The 25,634-nt window shown below is 46.3% G+C and overlaps 3 protein-coding genes and 1 non-coding gene across 9 annotated transcripts; 3 read left to right on the top strand and 1 right to left on the bottom strand.

Annotated features, from left to right (window-relative positions):
• Positions 1 to 14,240: 14,240 nt before the first annotated feature.
• On the bottom strand, positions 14,241 to 18,694 carry LOC123105646 (uncharacterized). Of its 6 annotated transcripts, XR_006450964.1 has the most exons (5): positions 18,073 to 18,425; positions 17,569 to 17,609; positions 17,356 to 17,470; positions 15,089 to 15,179; positions 14,241 to 14,988 (listed from the first exon to the last, which is right to left on the bottom strand). XR_006450964.1 is itself a non-coding variant. In XM_044527748.1 (4 exons), exons 1-4 carry the CDS (start codon positions 18,243 to 18,245, stop codon positions 14,808 to 14,810), a joined length of 372 nt encoding a protein of 123 aa, XP_044383683.1. In that variant the 5' UTR covers positions 18,246 to 18,689; the 3' UTR covers positions 14,241 to 14,807. The 6 variants fall into 6 exon arrangements, 1 of the variants encoding a protein (XP_044383683.1); XR_006450962.1 differs by having other exon boundaries at positions 15,089 to 17,470; positions 18,073 to 18,673; XR_006450961.1 differs by having other exon boundaries at positions 14,241 to 15,179.
• A 1,131-nt stretch (positions 18,695 to 19,825) lies between these two features.
• On the top strand, positions 19,826 to 20,387 carry LOC123105645 (uncharacterized). The gene is made up of 2 exons (XM_044527747.1): positions 19,826 to 20,153; positions 20,253 to 20,387. Exons 1-2 carry the CDS (start codon positions 19,826 to 19,828, stop codon positions 20,348 to 20,350), a joined length of 426 nt encoding a protein of 141 aa, XP_044383682.1. The 3' UTR covers positions 20,351 to 20,387.
• Positions 20,388 to 24,271: 3,884 nt separating this feature from the next.
• TRNAE-CUC (transfer RNA glutamic acid (anticodon CUC)) lies at positions 24,272 to 24,344 on the top strand. The gene has a single exon. It is a non-coding gene; the product is annotated as a tRNA-Glu (tRNA).
• Positions 24,345 to 24,919: 575 nt separating this feature from the next.
• On the top strand, positions 24,920 to 25,489 carry LOC123108197 (uncharacterized). Its single transcript, XM_044530030.1, has 2 exons — positions 24,920 to 25,255; positions 25,355 to 25,489. Exons 1-2 carry the CDS (start codon positions 24,928 to 24,930, stop codon positions 25,450 to 25,452), a joined length of 426 nt encoding a protein of 141 aa, XP_044385965.1. The 5' UTR covers positions 24,920 to 24,927; the 3' UTR covers positions 25,453 to 25,489.
• The last annotated feature ends 145 nt before the right edge of the window (positions 25,490 to 25,634 follow it).

The raw sequence follows: 25,634 nt of genomic DNA, 5'->3' as shown, positions 1-25,634 counted from the left end.
AGTTTCCATTAGGACCCCGCTGCCACGGGAGGGTAGGACAAAAGATGCCATGCAAGTTCTTTTCCATAAGCACGTATGACTATATTCGGAATACATGCCTACATTACATTGACGAACTGGAGCTAGTTCTGTGTCACCCTATGTTATGACTGTTACATTATGAACCGGTTATCAATCCCTTCACGGTCACTTACGAAAGTGAGATCTGATAGAGATGATAGATATTATTTTTGGTATTTTTGGTATAGAGATGCAAAGTAAAAAGTAAAAGGAAAGCACTAATAAAGTGATGGAGATTGATATAATGAGAAAGAGACCCGGGGGCCATAGATTTCACTAGTGGCTTCTCTCAAAAGCACAAGTATTCTACGGTGGGTGAACAAATTACTGTTGAGCAATTGACAGAATTGAGCATAGTTATGAGAATATCTTGGTATGATCATGTATATAGGCATCACGTCCGAGACAAGTAGACCGAAACGATTCTGCATCTACTACTATTACTCCACTCATCGACCGCTATCCAGCATGCATCTAGAGTATTAAGTTAAAAACAGAGTAACGCCTTAAGCAAGATGACATGATGTAGAGGGATAGTTTCATGCAATATGATAAAAACCCCATATTGTTATCCTCGATGGCAACGATACAATACGTGCCTTGCTGCCCCTTCTGTCACTGGGAAAGGACACCGCAAGATCGAACCCAAAGATAAGCACTTCTCCCATGGCAAGAACAACCAATCTAGTAGGCCAAACCAAACTGATAATTCGAAGAGACTTGCAAAGATAACCAATCATACATAAAAGAATTCAGAGAAGATTCAAATATTATTCATAGATAGACTTGATCATAAACCCACAATTCATCGGTCTCAACAAACACACCGCAAAAAGAAGATTACATCGAATAGATCTCCACGAGAGAGGGGGAGAACATTGTATTGAGATCCAAAAAGAAAGAAGAAGCCATCTAGCTACTAGCTATGGATCCGTAGGTCTGAACTAAACTACTCACAATTCATCGGAGGGGCTTGGATGATGATGTAGAAGCCCTCCGTGATCGATGCCCCCTCCGGCGGAGCTCCGGAACAGGCCCCAAGATGGGATCTCGTGGATACAGAAAGTTGCGGCGGTGGAATTTGGTTTTTGGCTCCGTCCCCGATCGTTTGGGGGTACGTGGATATATATAGGAGGAAGGAGTACGTCGGTGGAGTTTGAGGGGCCCACGAGGAAGGGGAGCACGCCCTCCACCCTCGTGGCCGCCTCGTGGCTTTCTTGACGGAGGGTCCAAGTCTCCTGGATCTTATCTGATGAGAAAATCATGTGTCCGAAGGTTTCATTCCGTTTGGACTCCGTTTGATATTCCTTTTCTTCGAAACCCTAAAACAGGCAAAAAACAGCAATTCTGGGCTGGGCCTCCGGTTAATAGGTTAGTCCCAAAAATAATATAAAAGTGGAAAATAAAGCCCAATAACGTCTAAAACAGTAGATAATATAGCATGGAGCAATGAAAAATTATAGATACATTGGAGACGTATCAGTAAGTCTTCAGGTGACTTCGAAACCTTCACAGACTCGGTCACTCGACGATCCACAATTCTTCTTGGATGCTCTAGACCACGACGCCTAACCGTCTGGAGGATACATAGTCCTCAAAGGTAACAAGCGTCAGTTCCACACAGGAACAATCTCTTCAGTGATGCTCGGTCACTTTGGGTCTGTAGGTGTTTGGGTTTGGGTTTTCCTCACTAATGATTTTCACTCAATGTCCTCGGAGGATGGGATGCTCTCAATGACAAGTGTCAGTTTCTTTCGGAGCAGCCAACCAGCTAGTGGTTGTAGGGGGCGGCTATTTATAGCCTAGGGAGCGGCCCGACATGATAAGACATAAATGCCCTTCAATAATATGACCGTTAGGTGGGTAGGATATTTTGGACAGCTGGCGCATAGCACAGCAACGGGCGGAAATTTGAGCTCTCAAATTCCTCAGGGCTATCATGTTCATCACTTGTAGGAAATCCGCGCTAGTGAATTCCTAACTCCTCGGTCAGAACAAATTCCTCAAAGAACATAAGATCTTCATCTCTGTCACTGAAGAAATTGACTGAACTGTATGAGATTTTCAATGGCTTCACTCGAAAGGATTGGGTATGTGTAGGATTTTGAGATGAGCATCACTTGAGAACTTTTCCTTAGTTTTACCTCAACCCCCTTTAACAGTACGGTGTTTCCTATGACTCAAGAAAGAGAAAATGAAACTACAAAAACAAAAGTCTTCACGCTTCATAATCCTCGCATCATTATTGAAGTCCTCAAGGTCACACCAATTTCCTCACTTTCAAAGTCTTCAAGAAAACCAAAGTCTTCAACGAAAGACATTCATTCTTAGGAGTCGACTTTCATCGTAGATATCAAACTCCTCATAGACTTATAGAACATGTGTACACTCACAAACACATTAGTCCCTTAACCTATATGTCTTCAATACACCAAAATCACTAAGGGGCACTAGATGCACTTATAGTTAAACCTCCCTCACCGATTTTTTCTACCCCACCAATTTATTTAAACTGGTTTTAGCCCAATGATCTATCTAATCCGATTTTTATCTACCAAATTTAGTAATGTTGTTGTGGACAGTTTTCATCCACGGTGATCCTTAATCAATCTTTAAAGACCAACTCTATGGAGAAAAATCAATGTTTCATAACACAAGGCACATTTATGGAAAGGAATCAATGTCAAATGCATCATGGATACATTCTTAAATTATTTGATTAAAGAGTTTTTAGCTCTTTATATTTTATTATGGTTGTCGATATATCCATTCACATATCACTCTGAGAAACATATTTTGTTGGGAGAAAAAAAAGTAATAAAAGGAGAGTGATCTACCGGTAAAAAAGAAGTCGCCAAGGTAGTCTGGTGTACAAGAAGATTTTGAATATGTATGCAAGATACAGTTAATGTTGAATTATTAAAATATATATGCCCTCGTTGCAATGCATGAGAAATTAACTAGCATCAGTGGTAGGATACTTGAAGTGTCATTATTATGTTTTGGTACAACGGTTTTAACTGAATCTATCATTGATGTGAGATTATGTGGGATGCCCACTTGTCCCGTTAAATTATGTGGAAATATGTGGGCCTCCTACTTATATTATGCGACAGATGTGGATCTGGATCTGGATGGGGGTTGGTGTTGTTCTTCTCAATTATGGCTATCTGAGCTGAATAGTTTTCCTACTTTAGAAAATGCGACAAATTGCATTTCATTATAGATGGATTTGCAGCAAATTGCATGAGCGAGCAATTCATATTTTTTTCATCAAGTTAGACAATTTTTTAGTTGTGATCGAAGGCTAAATGCATTGCTTGGACACAGTGCCATGCGTGCCCAACAATGGACATCATATTTTTGTGGAATGTACGACATCCAACAGTATGTTACAACATGGCAATGGCTCAGGAGACATTGGATCTGCCTTCTTTACTAGGGTGTATCACGGGCGACGCACGCTTTCTACCCCTTGATGGGGGGTGGCAGACCGGCACGAACACGGGGGGACAGATCAAGGCGGAGAGTGGGGGGGTTGGCGGGGGACTCCTCCTTGGCGGTCCGTGGAGAAGTACGGTGTGAAGGAGAGAGGGCACCATGGTGAGGGTGAGGTGGGCATCATCCGGCTTTAAAGGAGATGGCTCTAGCGAGAAATGTCCAGCTATGGCGGGAAACCGAGCGGGAAAAGGAAAGGGTGCATCATGGGATGAGGTTTTTGGGTTGGGCCCACGTGTTGGAGATAACATGATGGATAGTCTGGACAACCACATTTCCTGCAATGGGAGGGGATCAAAGTGGAGAGTGGGGCGGTGGTGACCGACACAAACACGGGGGGAGGGGATCAGGGCAGAGAGTGGGGTGGTTGGTGGGGGACCCCTCCTCGGCGGTCCGTGGAGAAGTATGGTGTGAAGGAGAGAGGGCGCCATTGCAAAGACGAGGTGTTCCCAACAATGGACATCATATTTTTTGGAATGCACGACATTCAACTCTATGTTACAATGTGGAAATGGCTCAACAAACATTGGGTCTGCCTTCTTGACTCGAGGGGGCGGCGTCACGGGCGGTGCACGCCTCTTACCCCCTGATGGGGGTGGCAGATAAGCATGAACACGGGGTAGGGGATCAGGGCGGAGAGCGGGGCGGTTGGTGGAGGACTCCTCCTTGGTGGTCCGTGGAGAAGTACGGTGTGAAGGAGAGAGGGTGCCATAGCGAAGGTGTGGTGGGCATCATCCGGTTATAAAGGAGAGGGCTCCAGCGAGAAATGTCCCTCTACGGCGGGAAACTGAGCGGGAAGGGGAGTGTCGGTGTCAAAACCGGCGGATCTCGGGTAGGGGGTCCCGAACTGTGCGTCTAGGCAGATGGTAACAGGAGACAAGGGACACAATGTTTTTACCCAGGTTTGGGCCCTCTCGATGGAGGTAAAACCCTACTCCTGCTTGATTAATATTGATGATATGGGTAGTACAAGAGTAGATCTACCATGAGATCAAAGAGGCTAAACCCTAGAAGCTAGCCTATGGTATGATTGTTGTTCGTCCTATGGACTAAAACCCTCCGGTTTATATAGACACCGGAGAGGGCTAGGGTTACACAGAGTCGGTTACAACGGGAGGAGATCTACATATCCGTATTGCCAAGCTTGCCTTCCACGCCAAGGAAAGTCTCATCCGGACACGGGACGAAGTCTTCAATCTTGTATCTTCATAGTCCGAGAGTCCGACCAAAGGTTATAGTCCGGCTATCCGGACACCCCCTAATCCAGGACTCCCTCAGTAGCCCCTGAACCAGGCTTCAATGACGACGAGTCCGGCGCGTAGATTGTCTTCGGCATTGCAAGGCGGGTTCCTCCTCCGAATACTTCATAGAAGATTTTGAACACAAGGATAGTGTCCGACTCTGCAAAATAAGTTCCACATACTGTCGTAGAGAGAATAATATTTACACAAATATAATCTGCTGACGTATTCCGTAGCATGTCATCACACCATAGCCAAGCCTTTATTTGAACCGTTTTTACTGTCCCACCTCAGCGCGTTTTGCGAGGCGGTTTCCTTGGCACGTCTTGTCGAAGCAGAGATCGTGTCCCCTTTATTTATGGGATTCTCATCAATACGAACGTGGGTAACCCAATCGTGCCCGTTGGTGTGTCTCCTCGATCCAAGGCGAGTCCCAAACGGTCATGGGGAGGGCTCTTGGTATTCAACCTCTTATAAAGAGACCAAGGCCTTACTCCTTTCTTTTGATCTCAATCGAATTCGCCCTTCGCCTCGAGTTCCAACACCCAAGGCCCCAGATTTCAGGCGCTTCGGACCTTTGATGATGTCCGGCTCCGACCTTCGAGGCCGATGGACGCCTTCCTCCGTCACGGAGGAAGACGTGCTAAAGCTGAGAGAGGCTAGGTTTTTGACCGGCGAAATCTCGCATAGGCTGCCTGCTCACGGGCAGGTTATTCCTACTCCCAAGCCTGGTGAGAGTGTGGTGTTCGTGTCTCACTTCCTCCGAGGGCTAGGCTTCGCGACGGATCCCTTCGTGAGGGGGCTCATGTTTTATTATGGGCTGGAATTTCACGACTTAGCTCTGGAGTCCATCCTCCACATCTCATCGTTCATTGTCGTGTGCGAAGCCTTCCTCCGTATTACTCCTCACTTCGGACTGTGGCTTAAGACCTTTAAAGTAGAGCCGAAGATGATCGAGGGACGGCAAGCGGAGTGCGGAGGTGCTGTTATAAGCAAGAATGCTGACGCTCCATGGCCCGAGGGCTCTCTTCAATAGGAGTTCAGCTTATGGCAACAAAAGTGGTTTTATATCACAGCTCCCAGGAGCGCCAAGTGGGTGGCGCCGCCTGCTTTCCGCTCGGGTCCCCTGCCACGACTGGCGTCGTGGGTCAATAAGGGGCTGGACTGGGGGTCGGCAAAGGACGTGCCCCTGTTGCATGGCCGCATCCGAGATCTCCTAGAAAGAGACATCAGTCTGGTCGTGGTGACGCGGGTTATGTTAATTCGCCGAGTTCTGCCCTGCAAACGTCGCCCCCTCCGCCTGTGGGAGTTCAACCCGGAGGGACCACGAGTTCTCCAACATTTTCTTGGCATGACGCCCGTGGAGATGTACAAATTGTTCTTTGGACCACAAGTAGTGTGTCCGGATTCTATGGAGGACGCAGGTCTGAGCTGCAATCGTCCGGATACTCAAGTAAGTAGCCCTGTGCCCGGACACACCATCCGTTCATTTATCACAACATCACCCTTAAAAGAGTTGTCTTTGAAACAGGAGTGCGTAGCGAAGGCGAAGTTAATCAGGTGTCCGCCCCCCCTTCCCGAGACCTTGCGGGATCCTATGTTAACCAGGATGCTGGAGATCGTGGCTTCGGAAGAAAGCGAAGGGGGGGACAAAGAAGCTACTGCCTCCCCGAAGGAGGCTGTCTGGAAAGGAGGAATCGAAAATTCCTCTACTGAGGGGAGGAAGAGGACTGCCTCTGAAGACCCGGAGTCCATGGTCTCAAAGCGGGGGAAGAAATCTTCGCCAGAGGGTCCTGTACCGGGGGATACCTCGGCCGTACTATGCCCTCAAGGGGATCAGCCCTCCATCGAGCCGTAAGTAGAGAGGGGAGGTTTAAAATGAGAGAAATCCTTGTTTTATTTCTGAGGAAAATAACCGAAATTTTACCTTGTAGTTCGGATCTCAGCCCTTTTCAGCAGAGCTCATCTTCGGGGGATCTTCTTCCGGAGATGATGGAGAGCGGAACGCCTCCCCCTGCCATACCGCCTTACGAGGCGGGCGATCCTGAGGTATCGTCGCGGAGGGTTTCTCTGAATCCGCCAGGGCCGGAAGGTAGTCATATGGCCCCCCAAGGCCATCCGTGTCCGGTCTTTGAAAAAGGCCATCGAACGAGTCCGACACCGCCTGGTGCTCGGTCGAATGAACTGAAGGATCTGTTAGGGCGAGCGTCTATCTCAGAGGAACACCGTATGTTGATGGGTACGGTAATTGAAAGGATCTCATCCACTGAAAGCGGGTTGCACGAGGCCGTCAGGAGTTTACTGACAGGTTTTGAGGTACGCGAGGTGATGTACCTTTTGACAGTTCCGCATATAAGATGTGCCCTGTGTAGATAGTAGCCCCTGAGACTCTGTGTGTTGTCGAAGACGACAGGACACAGAGGATCATAGTCCCAGGTGTAATTTTGTCGCCTTCCTATGTAGGTGGCGAAGTGTCCGGTGGCCAGCCGGACTGATGAATTTGCCGAGCTAACGCGGCAACTTGACGTGGCAGATGACGACATCGCGCTTGTCAACAAGCGGCTTGACGAGGCACAAGGTATGTAATTTCTCCGGAGACACCTGGTAAGAGGAGCTTGATGCCAATATCTTACAGATGGGGCCGCTGCCATGGAGAACCTTCGAGCGGAACTTGCCCAGCCAAGGAGCAAGCCAGGAGAAGTGATGCGGCTGCCGTAAAGGCAATTGAAGAGCTGAAAGCCGAACAGGCTGCTCACTGCCGAAGCAAGAAGGAAATGGCCGAAATGGCTGTGAAGTTAAAGAACACTGCTGACCGCTGCAAGCTTCTTGAAAAAGAAGATCGAGCGGAGCGGACAGGCCTGGAGAAGGCCACTACGGTGGCCAAGGATGCTCGTTCTGCGATGAGAGCGATGAAGGAGGAGCTGCGTCAGGCCGGAGATATCGCGGCTGGAAAGCCCTTTATGCTGCGGATGAAGTTCAGAGATTCGAAATACGCTCCGTTGGACCGGATGTGGAGTTCGACGGACGCATATCTGGATTTAGCTGCGAGTGCCGCTGATGCGGCCGAACATTTCTGAGATCAGAAAGATAGCGAAATGGAGAAGCTCTTCTGGTCATACTTCAACAATCCGGAGCGTCCGCTTCCGTTGACCGATCGTTTGGCCGAATGGGCCGAACTGAATAGGTTGTCCGGACTCGCCATGAAGGATGTCGTTAATCATCTGTGGCCGGAAAGGCCAAAGCCAAACAGTTATTTTAGCTTGGTGCAGCAAATCCTTGGTGCAGTGCCGCATATCAATGCGATGAAGAGGTCAGCATGCATAGAGGGTGCGTGGATGGCCCTTGCCCGTGTCAAGACATACTGGGCGGAGATGGAGGCCGCCGCTGTTGCATCCCAAGATTCGGACGGAGGCCGAATACCTGCTGAGCACTATTTTCAGGAAGTTCTGCAAGGCGCTCGTTTGATAGAGACGCAGTGCTCGAAGGATATTATGTTCGAATAACGTGTATTATTGTAAAACAATATTTTGATGAATTGTAGAAGCTTTTTATACTTGTGCCTACAAATATTATAATGCCTCATGTGCGGCCGTTGAGGTATATGTGTATATAATCTGAAAGATGGCAGTCGTCGGCTTCAACCCCCACGCATATAATGCGGGGGTGTTCGCAGAAGGCGCATTCTCACACTTGATCCAACGTCTTGGTCCATGAAGGAGGTGATCGCGCAGCGAACTAGGCAATCGGACTATAATGCTTTATCACTTTCACTTAGCCATAGGAGTTTGACAGGGGGGCTACTATATAGCCCCTGGTGGCGCCGCGCTCGCCCAAACTCGGGGCGCGTGTGTGCCTGGCCGGGAAACAGCCCTTCGTTAATGCGGAGGAATCCCGAAGACTCCGATAGGTCATCGAGTGGTTGACCAATCTCACGCTATATCATGACAGTCAGTTTTCAGCTTTCTCTACTAAGGTGCTCGCCTGGCTGAACCGGGGCACAATCGCAGTAGTTCTCCTGGTGCCGCCTTAGCCGATAGAGTGAAACGTAAGGCAGCAAAACACAAGAGCCGGGCAAACCCAACATTTGACCAAAGACATGGTTCGGAGCTGATGCATATAAGGCCAAAATCGCGACGCCGAACACTCCCTAAGGTATTCGGTCTTTATAAAAACGGGCTGAGCAGTGCCCATGATAATAAGCCCTTGGTGTCTAGGTACGTGCGAAATTCTGACGTGGCCACATGCCAAGACGCCAGCCTCCTCCTCGGTTATACTGTGAATCCGGGGGATGTGCACCAACGAGAGACAGTGAAAAAGGTTTACGCAGGGTCTTAATCTAAAGAGAATCCTTGGGACGGGTCCCTGCTGCATGTCTGCACCTGTGTCTCCGTTGCACTGTGTCCTGGATGGGTGTAGCACGGTGTTCATCTGTAAAAGAGAGGAACTTAGTTGAAAGAAGAATAGCCGTGCGAAATATATGTTCTACTAAGTAAACAAAGTATAATTCAAGATGGGGAAAATTGAGCCTTATTGTCTCTTATTTTACATATGTAGAGCCCCTTGTATAGGGGTGTACGGCTACAAAAACCTTTAGCAATTATAAGTTTGCTCCGGACTCGCCTAGCCGTGTCCGTGGTCTTAATGACCTGTTAGATGCTTTTGTTGGTGAAGTTGTTTTAATGTGTGGCTGTCAAGGCAGCCGTATAGTCTTCTACGCGCGAGGAACATTCATTGTTTCCCTTTAGTGAGATGATGTCTCGTGGGCCGGGCATCTTGAGCGTGAGAGATGCATAATGCGGTATTGCGTTAAAGCCGGCGAAAGCTTCGCGTCCCAGTAGTGCTTGATAGCCACTTGAAAATGGGGCGATGTGGAAGGTTAGCTTTTCGAGGCGCAAGTTATCGGGGGGACCGAACATTACTTCTAGCAGGAGAGAACCCGTGCAATGGGCATCCGGGCCTGGCGTTACTCCTTTAAAGGAAGTGTTGCTATGGCGAATTTTTGTTGGGTCCATCCCCATTTTGCGGACTGTGTCCTGATATAGAAGGTTTAGACCACTGCCGCTGTCCATCAGGACTTGTGTAAAGTGGAATCTATCGATTATCGGATCTAATACCAAGGCGGTCCAACCTGCGTTCCGGATACTTCCGGAGTAATCCTGATGGTCGAAGGTGATCGGTTTTAACAACCAGTGGCGAGACTCCTTTGTGATAGGCCGCATGGCGCGTATCTCTATAGGCGCCACTTTGTTTTTCCCTTTTGCCACGTGAAGTAAGTTTACTGTTTTGACTTCTTATGGGAAATTCTTTTGTTTCCCGGTGCTCTGCTTGTGGGGTTCGTCATCGTCCTCACTTGGTGTATCGAGCCCCTTGTGTTCGGCGTTGAGTTTGTCGGATTGCTTGAAGACCCAACATTCTTTGTGGGTATGGTTTGCAGGCTTCCCGGGAGTGCTGTGGATTTGACATATTTTATCCAAGATTTTGTTTAGGCTAGATAGCTTGTCCCTCTTATCCTTGAGGGGCAGCTTTTTCTGACCCTGCCGAGAGCTTTTGAATCCGGTGTTGACTGTCATGCTCTTCGGGCTGTTTCCCTTATTCCAGCACTGGTCCTTGCTGCAACGCGGTTTCCCGTTTCCGTCCTTGACTTCGGATGTACTTGGGTCGTTGGTGCTGCATCTTGCCAACCAGCTGTCCTCTCCCGCGCAAAAGCGGGTCATGAGGCTTGTTAATGCGGCCATTGTTCTTGGCTTTTCTTGGCCGAGGTGTCTGGCAAGCCATTCGTCTCGAACGCTGTGTTTGAAAGCTACTAAGGCTTCAGCGTCCGGACAGTCGACTATCTGGTTCTTTTTAGTAAGAAATCTGTTCCAGAGTTTCCGGGCTGACTCTCCGGGTTGTTGAGTTATATGACTTAAATCGTCTGCATCCGGAGGCCGGACATAGGTCCCTTCAAAAATTTGCCCGAAAAGCATCCTCGAGCTCTTCCCAACTTCCAATGGTGTTTTCGGGAAGGCCTTTAAGCCAATGCCGGGCTGGCCCTTTGAGCTTGAGGGGTAAGTATTTTATGGCGTGGAGGTCATCTCCTCTGGCCATATGGATATGGAGGATATAGTCCTCAATCCAGACTCCAGGGTCTGTCGTTCCATCATACGCCTCTATGTTTACGGGCTTGAATCCCGCTGGAAATTCATGGTCCAGCACCTCATCGGTGAAACATAGGGGGTGTGTGGCACCCCTGTATTTGGGTGTGTCGTAGTGTTCGGATGTTTGTTGTGTTGCATTGCTTACTAAAGCTTGCTTTCTTGGCCCATAGATAGATCTGGCTGGGCCATCTTTTTGATGCGAATCCTTGAGTGGGTCGCGTGCTGGCTTGTGTGCGGCGCCTCTTGCCGCTCTATATTGACCATGGGGTCGTTTATCCGACCGGGTGGCTTCCTTATTTGTTGACTGCGGAGGTTCTAAGGCCTCCTCATCAAATTCAGGCAGGAGCTTTCGCTTCGGGTAGCTTTTTGTGTGGCGACTGTCGCCGTATTTGTCTGTGGTGTTGAGTACTTTGCTCCACCTGATTCTGAGTGCATCTTCCGCAGTTTTGAGCTTCCGCTTCTGCTTTTTCAGGCTACGCGCAGTGGCGACGAGCCTTTTGTGGAGGTTCTTCTGCTCCAGGAACTTGTCCGGCGTGAGGTCGTCCGGACTGTTATCTTCGCCGGGGACGGGTTGTGCGGTTTGTTTATCCAAGTTGCCTTGTTCGGACGGTTGCTCGATGCCATGTTCATCGTTCGCCGGCTCACACTGCTCTGTGGCTGGGTCTGTATGACCGCTGTCTCTGTCGAGGCGGGGCTTGGAGCGGCGATTACACCGCCGCTTTGACTGCTTTTCGGAGGAACGACCCTTCGTTGCATCTCCTGTTCGTCCTCGTCGTTTCCTTTGGGTGTGTCCACCATGTATACATCGTAGGATGGGGTGGCTGTCCAGTGCCCTGTGGACGCTGGTTCCTGTTTGCCTCCTACATCGTTGTCCATGCCGTCGATGTCTTCGGAGTCGAAGTCAAGCATGTCGGTTAAATCGTCGACAGTGGCTACGAAGTGGGTGGTGGGTGGGCGTCGAATTTCTTCGTCGTCCGCATCCCAATCCTGTTGGCCATAGTCCGGCCAGGGCTCTCCTGACAAAGAGAGAGACCTTAGTGAATTCAGAATGTCGATGAAGGGCGAGTGCTGAAAGATATCCGCGGCGGTGAATTCCATGATCGGCGCCCAATCGGATTCGATTGGCAGGGGCGCGGAAGGTTCGGAGTCCGGGAAAGAGTCCGGCACCTTGGAGTCACGGGTTTCGCAGAGGATGAGGCTGGTGTTCGGCTCGATCGCCGTTGAGACTGCAGCCCCCGAGGCGGTGTCTAGCCACCCGTCCTCGATCGGCGCAGTTGGCTCCGAGCTAAGGGTCGAAGCTGATGCGGGCGCGGCCTCTAGGGTACTGTTCGGCAGCAGAGCTAGGTCATACCCATCGTGACAGTGTGGCGTGCCCGGCTGTGGCTCGAATCCGTCGAAGATCAAGTCTCCGCGGATGTCGGCCGTGTAGTTCAAACTTCCAAATCTGACCTGATGCCTAGGGATGTAGCTTTCAATCTGCTCCAGATGGCCAAGCGAATTAGCCCGCAGTGCAAAGTCGCCGAACACGAAGATCTGTCCGGGGAGAAAGGTCTCACCCTGGACCGCATCGTTGTTGATGATCGGAGGAGCCATCGGGCCTAAAGGTGATGACACAGAGGAACTCTCAATGAAAGCACCAATGTCGGTGTCAAAACCGGCGGATCTCGGGTAGGGGGTCCCGAACTGTGTGTCTAGGCGGATGGTAACAGGAGACAAGGGACACAATGTTTTTACCCAGGTTCGGGCCCTCTCGATGGAGGTAAAACCCTACTCCTTCTTGATTAATATTGATGATATGGGTAGTACAAGAGTAGATCTACCACAAGATCAAAGAGGCTAAACCCTAGAAGCTAGCCTATGGTATGATTGTTGTTCGTCCTATGGACTAAAACCCTCCGGTTTATATAGACACCAAAGAGGGCTAGGGTTACACAGACTCGGTTACAATGAGAGGAGATCTACATGTCCGTATTGCCAAGCTTGCCTTCCACGCCAAGGAAAGTCCCATCCGGACACGGGACGAAGTCTTCAATCTTGTATCTTCATAGTCTGAGAGTCCGACCAAAGGTTATAGTCTGGCTATCCGGACACCCCCTAATCCAGGACTCCCTCAGGGAGGGTCCGGTAGGAAAAGGAAAGGGTGTGTCATGGGGCGGGGTTTTGTGTTGGGACCACATGTTGGAGATAACATGACGAATTGTCTGGACAACAACATTTCCCGCGAGGGAAGGGGATCAAAGTGGAGAGCGGGGAGGGTGGCGGATCAGCGCGAACACTAGAGGAGGGGATCAGGGGGAGCGAGGCGGTTGGTGGGGGACTCCTCCTTGGCGATCCGAGGATAAGTATGGTGTGAAGGAGAGAGAGAGCGACATGACCAAGATGAGGTGTGCCCAACAACGAACATAATATTTTTGTGGAATACACGGCATTCAACTGTATGTTACAATGTGGCAATGGCTCGGGGGACATTGGATCTACCCTTTTGGCTCGGATTGGGGGGGGGGGGGTGTCACGGGCGGCGCACAGCTCTTACCCCTTGCTAGAGGTGGTGGATCGGCACAAACATGGGGGAGGGGATCAGGGCGGAGAGGAGGGCAATCGATGGGAGACTCCTCCTTAGCGGTCCAAGGAGAAATACGGTGTGAAGGAGAGAGGACGTCATGACGAAGGTGAGGCGGACGTCATCCAGTTTTAAAGGAGAGGGCTCCGGCAAAAAATGTCCCTCTATGATGGGAAACCAAGCGGGGAGAGGAGGGTTTGGCAAAGAAAAGGAAAGGGTGCGTCGTGGAGTGAGGTTTTTTTGTTGATCCCACATGTTGGAGATAACATGATGAATAGTTCGGACAACCTCATTTTTCCTCCATATATGGTCTGGATATGGGAGAGCCCGTACCGTTCAGACGATTGGATTTTGGAGAGCCTGCTAGGCTCCATTTGATCCGAACACGTTCGGGTGTACGAGAAACAAATTGTTTGATTCATTTGTATGCATTGTATCCTGTAGCAACACACGGGCGTTCTACTAGTTTATATCAGTTGCAATGCACAAGCAATTATCTATCTAATCAACTTAAAAGGCTAACACAAACCAACCATCCCTCAGTCACGACCATAGGCGGCTAAAAACCTCATAACTCCCCAAAAGATTTTTTTTACGAAACAAGAAGAACAATGAAACAGAGGCGCTAAGTGAGCAACTCGATAACTAAGCATTCATGGGTAGATGTTTGAAGACGGCATGACAATCTCAAATTGCGAGATCAAATAGCCCATGTGTCCTCTGCGGCCATAGAAGCCTCCACCGTTGAAGAATGAAGATCATATGATGTGAACAAGCCAAAAGAAAAAAATCATCCAGATGTCTAAGTGTTACGTGTATCTATATCTATACTACTATTAAAAGAGCAAACATGAATTCCCCTAAAGACACACCACAAAGTGTACACAGGATTATCAGAGGCGTTAGATCAATCCAACTAAATAGCATCTAACAGTCCATATTACATCAAGGGTCTGCTACGCACATGAACGTCCCAGATTAAATGTTCTGCCAAGCAGACTGCCCGGCGCACCGGTTGGTCCTCAATTAACAGGGATAGGGGGTTTCTATCCCGTAATTTTCTCTCTGCCCTCACAACACGTCGTCTCTCTGCTATCCCACAGACGCGTGCGCAGATCGCCGCCACCGCCCGCCGCTCCTCCTCTGTTGTCTGCTGCCCTATGGACGTGAGCGCGGATCGACGCTGCCGTTGTCCCTTGTCCGCTCCTCTTCTGCTACCCCACAGACGCAAACACGGGACTCAGTCGCCGCCGTCCGCTCCTCTACTGCCCCAATGACGCGAGCACAGACCGCCGTCGCCACTTGCCTCTCCTACGCTGCCCCATGGATGCGAGCGAGAGTCTCCGGCGCCACCGTCGGCTTCACCTCTGCTGGCCCACGGACGTGAGCGCAGGGCGCCGTGGCCGCCTGCTGCTCTCCTCTGCTGACCAACGGATGCGAGCGCGGGCTGCCGCCGTCGCCATGTTGACGCCCTCGCCACCAAGCCAGCAAACTTTGATCAGGTACAAACTTCGATCAGAATTTTCTTCAAGACTTTACCTCAACATCAAGCCGCCGGCTTGGTGTAGGAAGTTAGCTGACGGGAAACAAACCTAGGTGGCTCAACTCTGTAGCAATCTGGTTTCATGGAACACTGACTCTCCCCACATATTCAATTATTAGGAGTACAGTAATTAGAAGAATCTGCGCTTGAGAGAACAAAATAATATTGACCAAAATGATGGACATCAGTCAAATTTCACCTCGTGGCAGATTTGGGTCAAAATTCATAAATACAAAGAGTAACATAAAAAAACATGACTACAATTGTACTCCTATTTCTTAATATACCGAGTAAACAAAATGCAATGGCCTATAATATAGAGTTTATGTGCTTTGCATGAAACAGAATGCATGTCACTGAACATATCTCTATTCTCTAATATGTTCTGTTATTATATAAGCACATAATTGGAAGGACTGACATCCAACTTGCCTAAATGAAAGAATTAGCAAACATAATTTAGGAGATGCCTATCTTTTGTAGCATGGAAGTCAGATAGTCAACAAGTTCTATATCAAAAGACCCTGAGCATGGAAGACAGAAAAAGTGACATCCCAACTGATAATAGGAAAAGGTAGACAGCATACACGAAACGGTAGAATCGGCTCCTCCACTCATGCTTCTCTGAATTTCTACTTGCTAAATCCAGAACATGCTTCTCTGAATTTCTACAACCTAAGTTCATTAGATGCTTCTCTGAATGTTGGCTTGCCAATTGGTATTGTATTGTAGACTTGAGAGTACTGTATGAAGTCTATTTGTGCCAATGGATTGCCACATTTTTATGTTAGTTTTAAGCCATTTGAATGAAATGACTACAAAATCTCTATGACAATCTACGACTAATCATTTTGTGCAAATAAAAATCAGTACATGCTTCTCTATATATCTGAAATACAATTAAGCAAAATTTCTTCTTATATGTTGGCCTGCCAATTGGTATTGGGTACCATGCATTAATGTTTTTCAAATGCTTAATCCAAGTGCCACTTCTGTACTCAATAAGGTGAACTTTTGTTTAAATAACTAAATGTTGGTTTGCCGAAGTTTTATTCTGATCGAATTCTGGTACTTACATTGTATGTTTACCAACATTACATATGGCCAGGCAATCATTTGGGCTATTTATGCAGCAATTCATCAGACTCAGCAATCGAGTAAACGCAGTTAAACAGTAAGGTATGTATATATTTGTGGCAATTTAATTCCTTCTTCCACATTGTATGATGTCAAGTTTCGGACATAGTTATATATATGATTTACTGTTGTAGGTTGTAGTGTTGGCACGAAGAATCGTAATACGAATTTAATGACTATCGTGCCTTACTGTCAAGATGAATAACGGCCGACTCAGATATTCTTTGAGTATGTTTCTCCTAAAGCTAACTTACCAATGTTTAGTGCAGATGCTGATAACTTTTCAGTTTGTTTCAAAGTTGTGTAGTTCAGATTCCGAAATTTTGTGTACGATTTATAGAAGATGCTATGTAAGATGTTGACAGCATACTCTGTACACGTGAGTTCAGCATGGTTCGATGATGTATGATTTTTTTTAAAGAAAACCATGACTACAAGGACCTACAACAAACCTAAGTCTGCACAAGGTAAAAATCAAAGTGGACTTCACCTCTTGATCATTTCTGAAATTTCCAAAATGAGATGTACAAGACTTTCTTATTTACTTGATTTGCTATTTACCCAGGGTAAATAAATATATCACCAACTCTTACCTACTTGGACCTTATAGATCCTGAAGATTTTCTTGGAGACAGGTCAAACAGCAGATCCAAAAGAATTAAAGAAACAAAGGGAAAGGAGAGGTATGCACTAAACAGGGATGAGATATTAAAAAGAAGACACGAGGCAAGGGATAATAACAAAGCTACATCTCCTTTCTAAATTGAAAGCGCACTCCATCTAAGACACCCGTGGCCATATCACCTGGTATGTCCATTTTTTCTGTTCTTTATGATGTAGCAGTCACAAGTATAATCATATCTATGATCAATTCTTTCTGACAGATTTTCACACTGCGGAGAAGCCCACTGGGCAATCTGCTGTCACTCAACTACGATACACACCAGCTGCGGAAGGTGATGTTTTTAAGTTCAATGGTTTGAGTTTATGAAACAAATGGTTGTCCAGTTGCTTGTGCTGTTTGCAACACAAGCATATAGAGCTAAAATTATCAACCACCGGAGAAAGCGATTTTCTGAGATAACACGCTGATAAAGACCACTTATCAAGCATCACCATCAGAAGAGACTAACTGGAAAAACCAAACTCTTAAAAAGGCTGCAAGCGAAGAGAACATACCTCAATATGAGGTTGCTTGCTATTATGAAAGCGAGGTGCACTTGGTGTGTATACATCATCCAGTGAATCCAAGCTTGCTTCCCTTCACATATGCACAAGAAGTGTACACAAAAATCTAGCAATCAAGGAACATTTGACAATCACAATTAGACTAAGCAAGGAAGATGTATCTGCACTGTAGCTAAAACACTTGAACCTAACTGCATACTGTACCTGTCCCATAGTTGATTGACTTGATTCTGTCAGAGCTAAACCTGCATGCATTTTGATAATAGTTAGACGAAAAAAATATTATTTACATAGCATTCATTTGAGTTACAGAAGCTATGCAAATGCATGTTGATTGCCTCAACGATCAGGAAATTTTCCAGTACTGCAGCCCCATGGAATGCATTGTTATATATATGTTCTTTTTCATGCCACGAAACTGCTGTTCAGATAAACAACAATGCATCTTGTCAGAAATGAGAAAAAAGATTAGCTAGAGCATCCTGAATTACATTTAAGAATGTTCAGACCAAGCAAGACTAATCAAATATGCCTTATTGGTATGGCATTATATAGAGATATTATGTAGTTACTGAATAAACTACAAATAAGTTCCAACTTAAGACTGCAATTGTACCAGTGTAAAAGAGCAGTTTTCACAGACTATAGAATTGCATGAGCAATGGATTACATAAAAACATTTCTGATTATTAGATCACGCTTACGCACAATAGCTAAAGCGGCCAAGGCATAGGCTTCTGGCGGCCATCGTGCGAGGCGTGGGGCTGTGGCTACGGCGGCGGCGTCAAGGCGCAAGCAGCGCCATCGGACGGAGCCGAATCGAGCAGAGGCGGGATGACGAAATACCAGTCACGCGTGAGGTGGCCAGGTGGGGAGGGCATCGACCATCAAACTCTGGAGCATGTGGTACTTGGCCACGGTGAGGCTCGCGACACGCCCAACCCATCGGAGCAAGGCGTCCTAGCCGGCGCTCCTCGGCGCTCGCTCCGATTCTGCGTCTTGTCCCGCGGCAGGAGGAGGTAGGCGTAGGGGAGCCCTCCAGCTCTCATGTCGAGTCCACGACCGAGGATCTGGTGGAGAGGAAGTCTGCGCCTCCGCCGACGGAGGTGGAGAGGCAAGAGAAGGGCGGCCGTCTCAGCAGCGATGGGGACTGGGGAGGCAGAGGGGCAGTCCCTGCCGAAGCAGCGCGCTGCAAGGGAGGGTCCCTGTGCCGGCGGCGGGATGCAGTGGGGAGGGCGGAGGCGCTGCTTGTCCGGGAGCAAGATGAGAGAGTGTGTCAGTGCCTCAGTGGTGTGTGTGGCCACGGCGTGTGCGTGTGTGTGTCCGACGGGTGTCATTTTTTTATCAAGTCAGTCAAGGAGTGCTTTAGGTTGTGAATAATATAAAGAACCCATTGGAAGTTAAATTTTAATTCAAATTATTAAGATTTTGGATATTCTTTATTGAGTAATACAGTATATGTCTGATGAGTATGAAGCTATAGAAAATATAGGAAATCCATTTGGGCTCCCAGGAGCACGTGCTCCGCGCATGAAAAATTATTTTTGGAATGTCATAAAATCCCCCAAAAAAATATATTCAGTCACATATTTTCATGGTTTGTCGATTTAAAAAATTGTTGTGTGTGTGAATCGTACATTGCACTCTCATGCTTAAACCGTTAGGCCAATGATACTCTATTTGGGTGGGGGAACTAAATAAAAATCAATTTGATAAAAAATCAACTTCTGGAGTAAATAGATTTTTAAAAACATGAGAAAAGTATACTTTTCGTCCCTCAATTTTTGACGGAGTCTAGATTAGGTCCCTCATCTTTAAAACCAGACAACTTGCACCCCCAACTGCTGAAACCGGACAAAATTCGTCCCTGGTCTCGGTTTTGAGCGGTTTTGGTGCTGGCTCATCAAGGTTTTGAACGGGGCTACTTAAATACGTGTATATCTTTCAAATCTGTGAATCTTTTAAAATTCATGTACTTTTTTCAAATATCTGTACTTTTCCACATTCACGTAAAAATTACAAATTCACATACCTTTTTTAAATCCGCACTATTTTCAAATCCACGTACTTTTTCAACTTCACATAATTTTCCAAATTTGCAAAAAAAAAAATGTTTGCGTATTTTTCTCAAATCCACGTACTTTTTTCATGTTCGTGTACTGCTTTAAATCCATGTACTTTTTCAAATTCTTGAACTTTTATAGAAATTACGCGGATTTAAAAAAAAGCACTTGAACTTGAAAATGGTATGCATACCTGAATAAAATAAACGGATTTGAAGAAAGTACGTGAATTTGAGTCAAAACCGGCAAAAGTCAGCACCAAAACCGGTCAAAACCGTGTCCAGGGACGAATCTTGTCCGGTTTTAGTAATTCAGAATGCAAGTTGTCCGGTTTTGAAGTTGAGGAACCAAATCTAGACTCTGCCAGGAGTTGAGAGACGAAAAGTATACCAGGGCCCATGCAATGGGACCCGTTGGCGCCGCAGGCGGCGCCGGGCTCCACGATCCACTCGACTCGGTGCGCCGATTCATCAACTCCGCATCAGCATTCCACCAGGATCAGCGTCCGGATCAGCTCCTGCCTCTGCAAGTCAAGTGGTATGGGGCTGCTCGATCTCATCTCCAAGGGGCATGCAGCCGTCGACGCTGCCGATGGGAACGGACGAGCAGGGGAGATCCCGTCGATCCGATGGCGGAAGGGCAAGACGAGAGGCTCCAGTGCCTTCGGCCAGGTCTACCTCGATCGGGATGAATCTGGACACCAGCAAGCTCCTCACAGTAAATCAGGTGCTGGGTGGTTGCGATTTGTTTATCTGGCTTGTACTGTTTGGAGATTTCGATTCATTTGTTACACTAACTCTCCCCTTTGTTTGTTTTTGGTTGCAGCTTTGGTCGGGAGCACCAACGCCACCTGGGAAAAAGCCCAAGTGAGTAGCACTTCCCCAACTAATTTAGTTGTTGAGATTTTCCTTCATCTGAGGTGATTTATTGCTCTTGTTTCTACGATTGGGCGCATATAAGAGAAGAAGAGAAGTTCCTCAAGAATCTTTCACACCACAATATTGCGGTGAGTGGATGAAATATGGACTACAAATCAGATTCTTTATTTAAGTTCTATCCGGTAGTTGCTTTATCTATTTTCTATCGGGAGAGAAGAGGTACCTTGGAAATGTTTGCGAGGAAAACACATCGAATATCTTGCTGGAGTTTTTCCCCCACCCACTGCACGCCGTCGTCCGGCTCTCACCACACCGACCTCCATGCCGTTGTCGGGAACTCCCCCGCCACAAGATTCTCCCGTTCAGGTAGCGGACAGTTCGCCACAAGATTCTCCCGTGCAGGTAGCGTATGGAAGGTACCTTCCTCTTCAGATTTTGTATATGGCAGTGTAGTACTATGTGGTTAACCCAAAACTGATGCTATTAGCATGTCTGTATGCTAGCTTGTTTAATACCATATACACGCTTCACTCCATGTATGTAGAATTATTAGCATGTGAGACGACATTTAGAATTTGATTCTCTGTTTTGTTCACTATGTTGGTATTAATTTGTGTAATAATATGTTCATTACAGATCCTGAACGGGAGTAAGCAAATTAGTTCCTGGAACTTCTCTGTCGGGATGCACATGCCATAAGAACAACTGTAGCCGCCATCGCCGCCGGTTATGGAGCTCCACACCATTGCCCAGTTGCATGAGAGCATGTTCAATCTTCTCCATTCAATACTATGTACAAATGGTGAACTCTTTGGCAAACAAGAAGATATGAGGATTAGGCATATACGCCCCATAAGGTAGCTATATAGTAATTCATGTGTTGTAGTGTGGATTATGGTCACGCTCTGTCTTGGACTGCAGATAGCTAGGTTAACAAAAATGTATATTCTGCATATTTTCTGAATTTTTAGTAATTGCTAAATAAGTAATGTACCCAGTGGTACTAATTAATTCTTCACATGCAGGAACGTGGAGAGATGGTGGGCTCCAAGGAGATAGCGATGTTGTCGCGCTTGCAGCTTGTCGAAGGGTTAGTAGATGATGCTCAATGCCATAAACCTGCACTGATCTTCACTCATGTCATCTGATAGAAGTCTATTGAATTTCAATTAACTTTTGCTGTATGTTATCCATGATGTAAGTAGAGATAGGAAGGTCCAAAAAAAATTGAAGCACAAGGGGGATGGTCACAAATGATTTACTTGGTAAAATGTTTGTGAAGTATGGCAAATTATGACCTTAGCAAAACTTTTATTTACATATATTCATATATACTTTGAATATTAGAAACGTGCATTCCACGTATATGGTTAGATCTTAATATTCTTTATTATTCAAAATACTTGTACTCACTAGGATTTCATTTTTTTATTTACCTTCAGTGGCGAAGCCAGCCGGAATAAGCTGTGGGGTCAATTAACCCCACAGATTACATGTAGAATTGCCACTGACTTGAAGGAGTATTATATTACTGCTATTTTTTGTCCACCTTGATCCTTCACTGCTATTTTTCCTAGGCAACTTCACATGGAATTAGGATCACTTAATAAGGTTCCGGTATCTTTTTTGTATTCGCTTGCTTTATGCATTCCGCTATCATCAAGATTTGGATCTCTTATATGGTGCATGGATGTTGTAGATTTGTTAGTGTTGATTTGCAGTGGCTAGAATTTAATCAGTGATCCATGTACATGTTGATTGTTATGAAACCATGCGACGGAATCTTGATCTTGACAATGTCTAGAAATCTGGTTCATCAGAGACAAAATCCCACCTTAATTCTCCCCTTTGGATCATGAAATGTTGGGGTTAACAAGATGCCATGTAAGATGGGTTGAGATTTGCTATACGGTAACTTTCTTTTGTTCAAATGTTCTATGTTGTTTTGAAACCTTAATGTTCTCTGTTGTGGGGTGACAGTGTCAATGTTTATGCTAACAAGCAAGAATTTTTTTACACGCGGTGAGTATTGAACAGTGAACACACTGTTGCATCCCTCTTGCAACCTTTACAATTTATGTTGGCAACTCTAATATAGTGGTTTTAAGACTGTTCAGGGAGAGACAGATTGGGTATATGCAGAGAAGAACTAGCTAAATATTGTTAAAATATTTCATTCTATTCTTTTGGGCCCACAGTTGCAACATGTGTTGTCCATACCAGCAGCAAACTACTCGCAAGTTTTAATTATTGACTAACAGATGTCCACTGCTTTGCTTCTGGCATACGAGAGACCAGAATCATCTGAGAGAGATATTTGTGCACCAAATTCCGTTAAGCACAAAGTCAATGCTGGAGATACTAAAGACGTACCCCAGTTATAGTTATGTAAACTGGTGGGTCTCTTCTCTTATCATGTGTTCCTTGTATGTATCAAATGGCACATGTTTTCCTGAATGGTCGTGTTTGTTCGTGTGTTGAATAACTCTGTCTGATTTTGCAGCAACGCTTACATGGATCATATCTTTCCTACCACATTGATTTTAGCAGGAAAATCCGAGGAATCTGGAGGAGATTCGGGGTTTTGGAAAATCACTTGTAATTTCCTGAAGTTTTTTGAAATATTGAAGGATACCTTGGAACGACGAAGTTCCCAATCTTCATGGTAGATTATAAGACACTGGCTGCTGAAGTTGCCTCGCGTAGAACAATAGCATGTCCTTATAATTTGCTCATATTGATTATGATAGCATTGTTTTGAACATTCTATCCATGTTGATAAAAAGGAGATGATTTGGTATGCCCTCCTTGTAGAGGATCGAGCCTGGTCGATTGGATGAGTGTTGTTGAGACGACTCAACCCACCATCAATTCGAGCTTGCCTTCATGGTGTGTGATTATATTTAGGTAGATAAAACCATCCGACGCAGGAAAGAGACAAACATGTCCAAAAATCCGAACCACCAGGACGACAATTGCAAGATGGGATTGGATGGTGCGGACACATTGCTTGCGATGAGCCTGTTTGGACTTTGGATTGTTATGAAGTTTCATTTAGACCAATTATTGTTAAACATAACATGCTATTGTGACTATTATGAACAAAAATTTGATTTAGACAATCAAGATGTCAAATAAATTTCTAAACTTACGTGCGTTGCACGTGCACGCTTACTAGTGTATTCCAAAGTGCCTACCAAGTCGTCGTCATCCTTTTCCAAATATAATAAGTAACCCTCTCTCTCATTGCATCTAATCCACTCTAGGAACTTGCTAGGATTCCATCGCAGTACATAAAGGGCACAAGCTATATGAGGGGCCCTGGCTGGTCAAATTTTGTGGGCCCGTAGCAATCATGCAATGCTTGCCACACAAAAACACTTAACTTCAAAAGTGGACTTTTTTTCAGAGTTTAGCCAAATGAAGGGTTAAGGCACTATACATGGAACTTGTGGAGTACTCCCCATTCTTATTGCACGCGCACAATCATCATCTGGCTTATCAGAGAGATATCACAGAGTATCTGTATAAATTTCCCAAATAATTTGTATCCTCGCTACCAGATGATCTCTTAACTAGACATCCAACATTGCGAATTCAAATCATTACCCTTAAGGATGAGTAAGGTCCAAGGAAATAAAAAGTCCAAGGAAATGAATCTTGAGATGAGTGTGACCCAAGGGTCATGCCAAAATATAACCCTCCTCCCATTGCACATATTAAACGCGACGCCCCACCTGAACATGTTTGATTTCCTGCAGAGCTAGCCTAGTGGATCTCAGTAGGATAATTAACTTTTTTCATGTTGAACTATCTCGTGCAAATGGAGGGGTACATTCTTGTTAGTACAAGAAACCAACCAGGGTAAGTTAAACGTGCATCTCCTCGGCTACGTGCGTCTAGTTTGGTCCTTGCGACGGAATACAACAATACATTATAAGAAGCATTTGTCTTAGACAATCACAATCCGTCGTAGTCTAGGTGGTTAGGATACTCGGCTCTCACCCGAGAGACCCGGGTTCAAGTCCCGGCGACGGAAATGTTTTGCATTCTTTTACTACTTATTTTTTAGCATTTCATTGATCCATACACTCCTTTGTCAGAAAGTATGGTAGCTTTCGCCAGTTCTCTTCCAAAACCGTGGCTTTGTTTTAAACCTTTGGCCTGATTTTGACAGTTGAAGCTCTCCTACATTCTCTATAGGTTCTTCAAAAGGAACTGTGGAAACAATGTATTAGTTTCCCGGCAAAAAAAAAGCATTAATTTCATTCCCTTTCAGGATCAGAAACACACACAAAATACAATTCCGCAGCATACATTTTACCCAAGGACAGTTCTGAGTCTTCCAAGTCCTTTCCAGGGTTTGTCTAGGATCACAACTCAAATCTCGTTGCAGGTATGTGTTAAACATTGTCACGTATGGATATGGGCCACCGTCGGTTGGGATAGTTAGAGGAGATCTCTTTGTTTTATTTTCATGTTTATCTCTTGATGTAATCCTCTCTATCTCCATGTATCTCTCCGGTTTTAGTAATTCAGAATGCAAGTTGTCCGGTTTTGAAGTTGAGGAACCAAATCTAGACTCTGCCAGGAGTTGAGGGACGAAAAGTATACCAGGGCCCATGCAATGGGACCCGTTGGCGCCGCAGGCGGCGCCGGGCTCCACGATCCACTCGACTCGGTGCGCCGATTCATCAACTCCGCATCAGCATTCCACCAGGATCAGCGTCCGGATCAGCTCCTGCCTCTGCAAGTCAAGTGGTATGGGGCTGCTCGATCTCATCTCCAAGGGGCATGCAGCCGTCGACGCTGCCGATGGGAACGGACGAGCAGGGGAGATCCCGTCGATCCGATGGCGGAAGGGCAAGACGAGAGGCTCCAGTGCCTTCGGCCAGGTCTACCTCGATCGGGATGAATCTGGACACCAGCAAGCTCCTCACAGTAAATCAGGTGCTGGGTGGTTGCGATTTGTTTATCTGGCTTGTACTGTTTGGAGATTTCGATTCATTTGTTACACTAACTCTCCCCTTTGTTTGTTTTTGGTTGCAGCTTTGGTCGGGAGCACCAACGCCACCTGGGAAAAAGCCCAAGTGAGTAGCACTTCCCCAACTAATTTAGTTGTTGAGATTTTCCTTCATCTGAGGTGATTTATTGCTCTTGTTTCTACGATTGGGCGCATATAAGAGAAGAAGAGAAGTTCCTCAAGAATCTTTCACACCACAATATTGCGGTGAGTGGATGAAATATGGACTACAAATCAGATTCTTTATTTAAGTTCTATCCGGTAGTTGCTTTATCTATTTTCTATCGGGAGAGAAGAGGTACCTTG

This window comes from Triticum aestivum, chromosome 5A, assembly GCF_018294505.1.
Source record: "Triticum aestivum cultivar Chinese Spring chromosome 5A, IWGSC CS RefSeq v2.1, whole genome shotgun sequence".
Classification (NCBI taxonomy): Eukaryota; Viridiplantae; Streptophyta; class Magnoliopsida; order Poales; family Poaceae; genus Triticum; species Triticum aestivum.
Note: the sequence above shows the minus strand (reverse complement) of the source record. Positions and strands in the feature narration are given on the sequence as shown.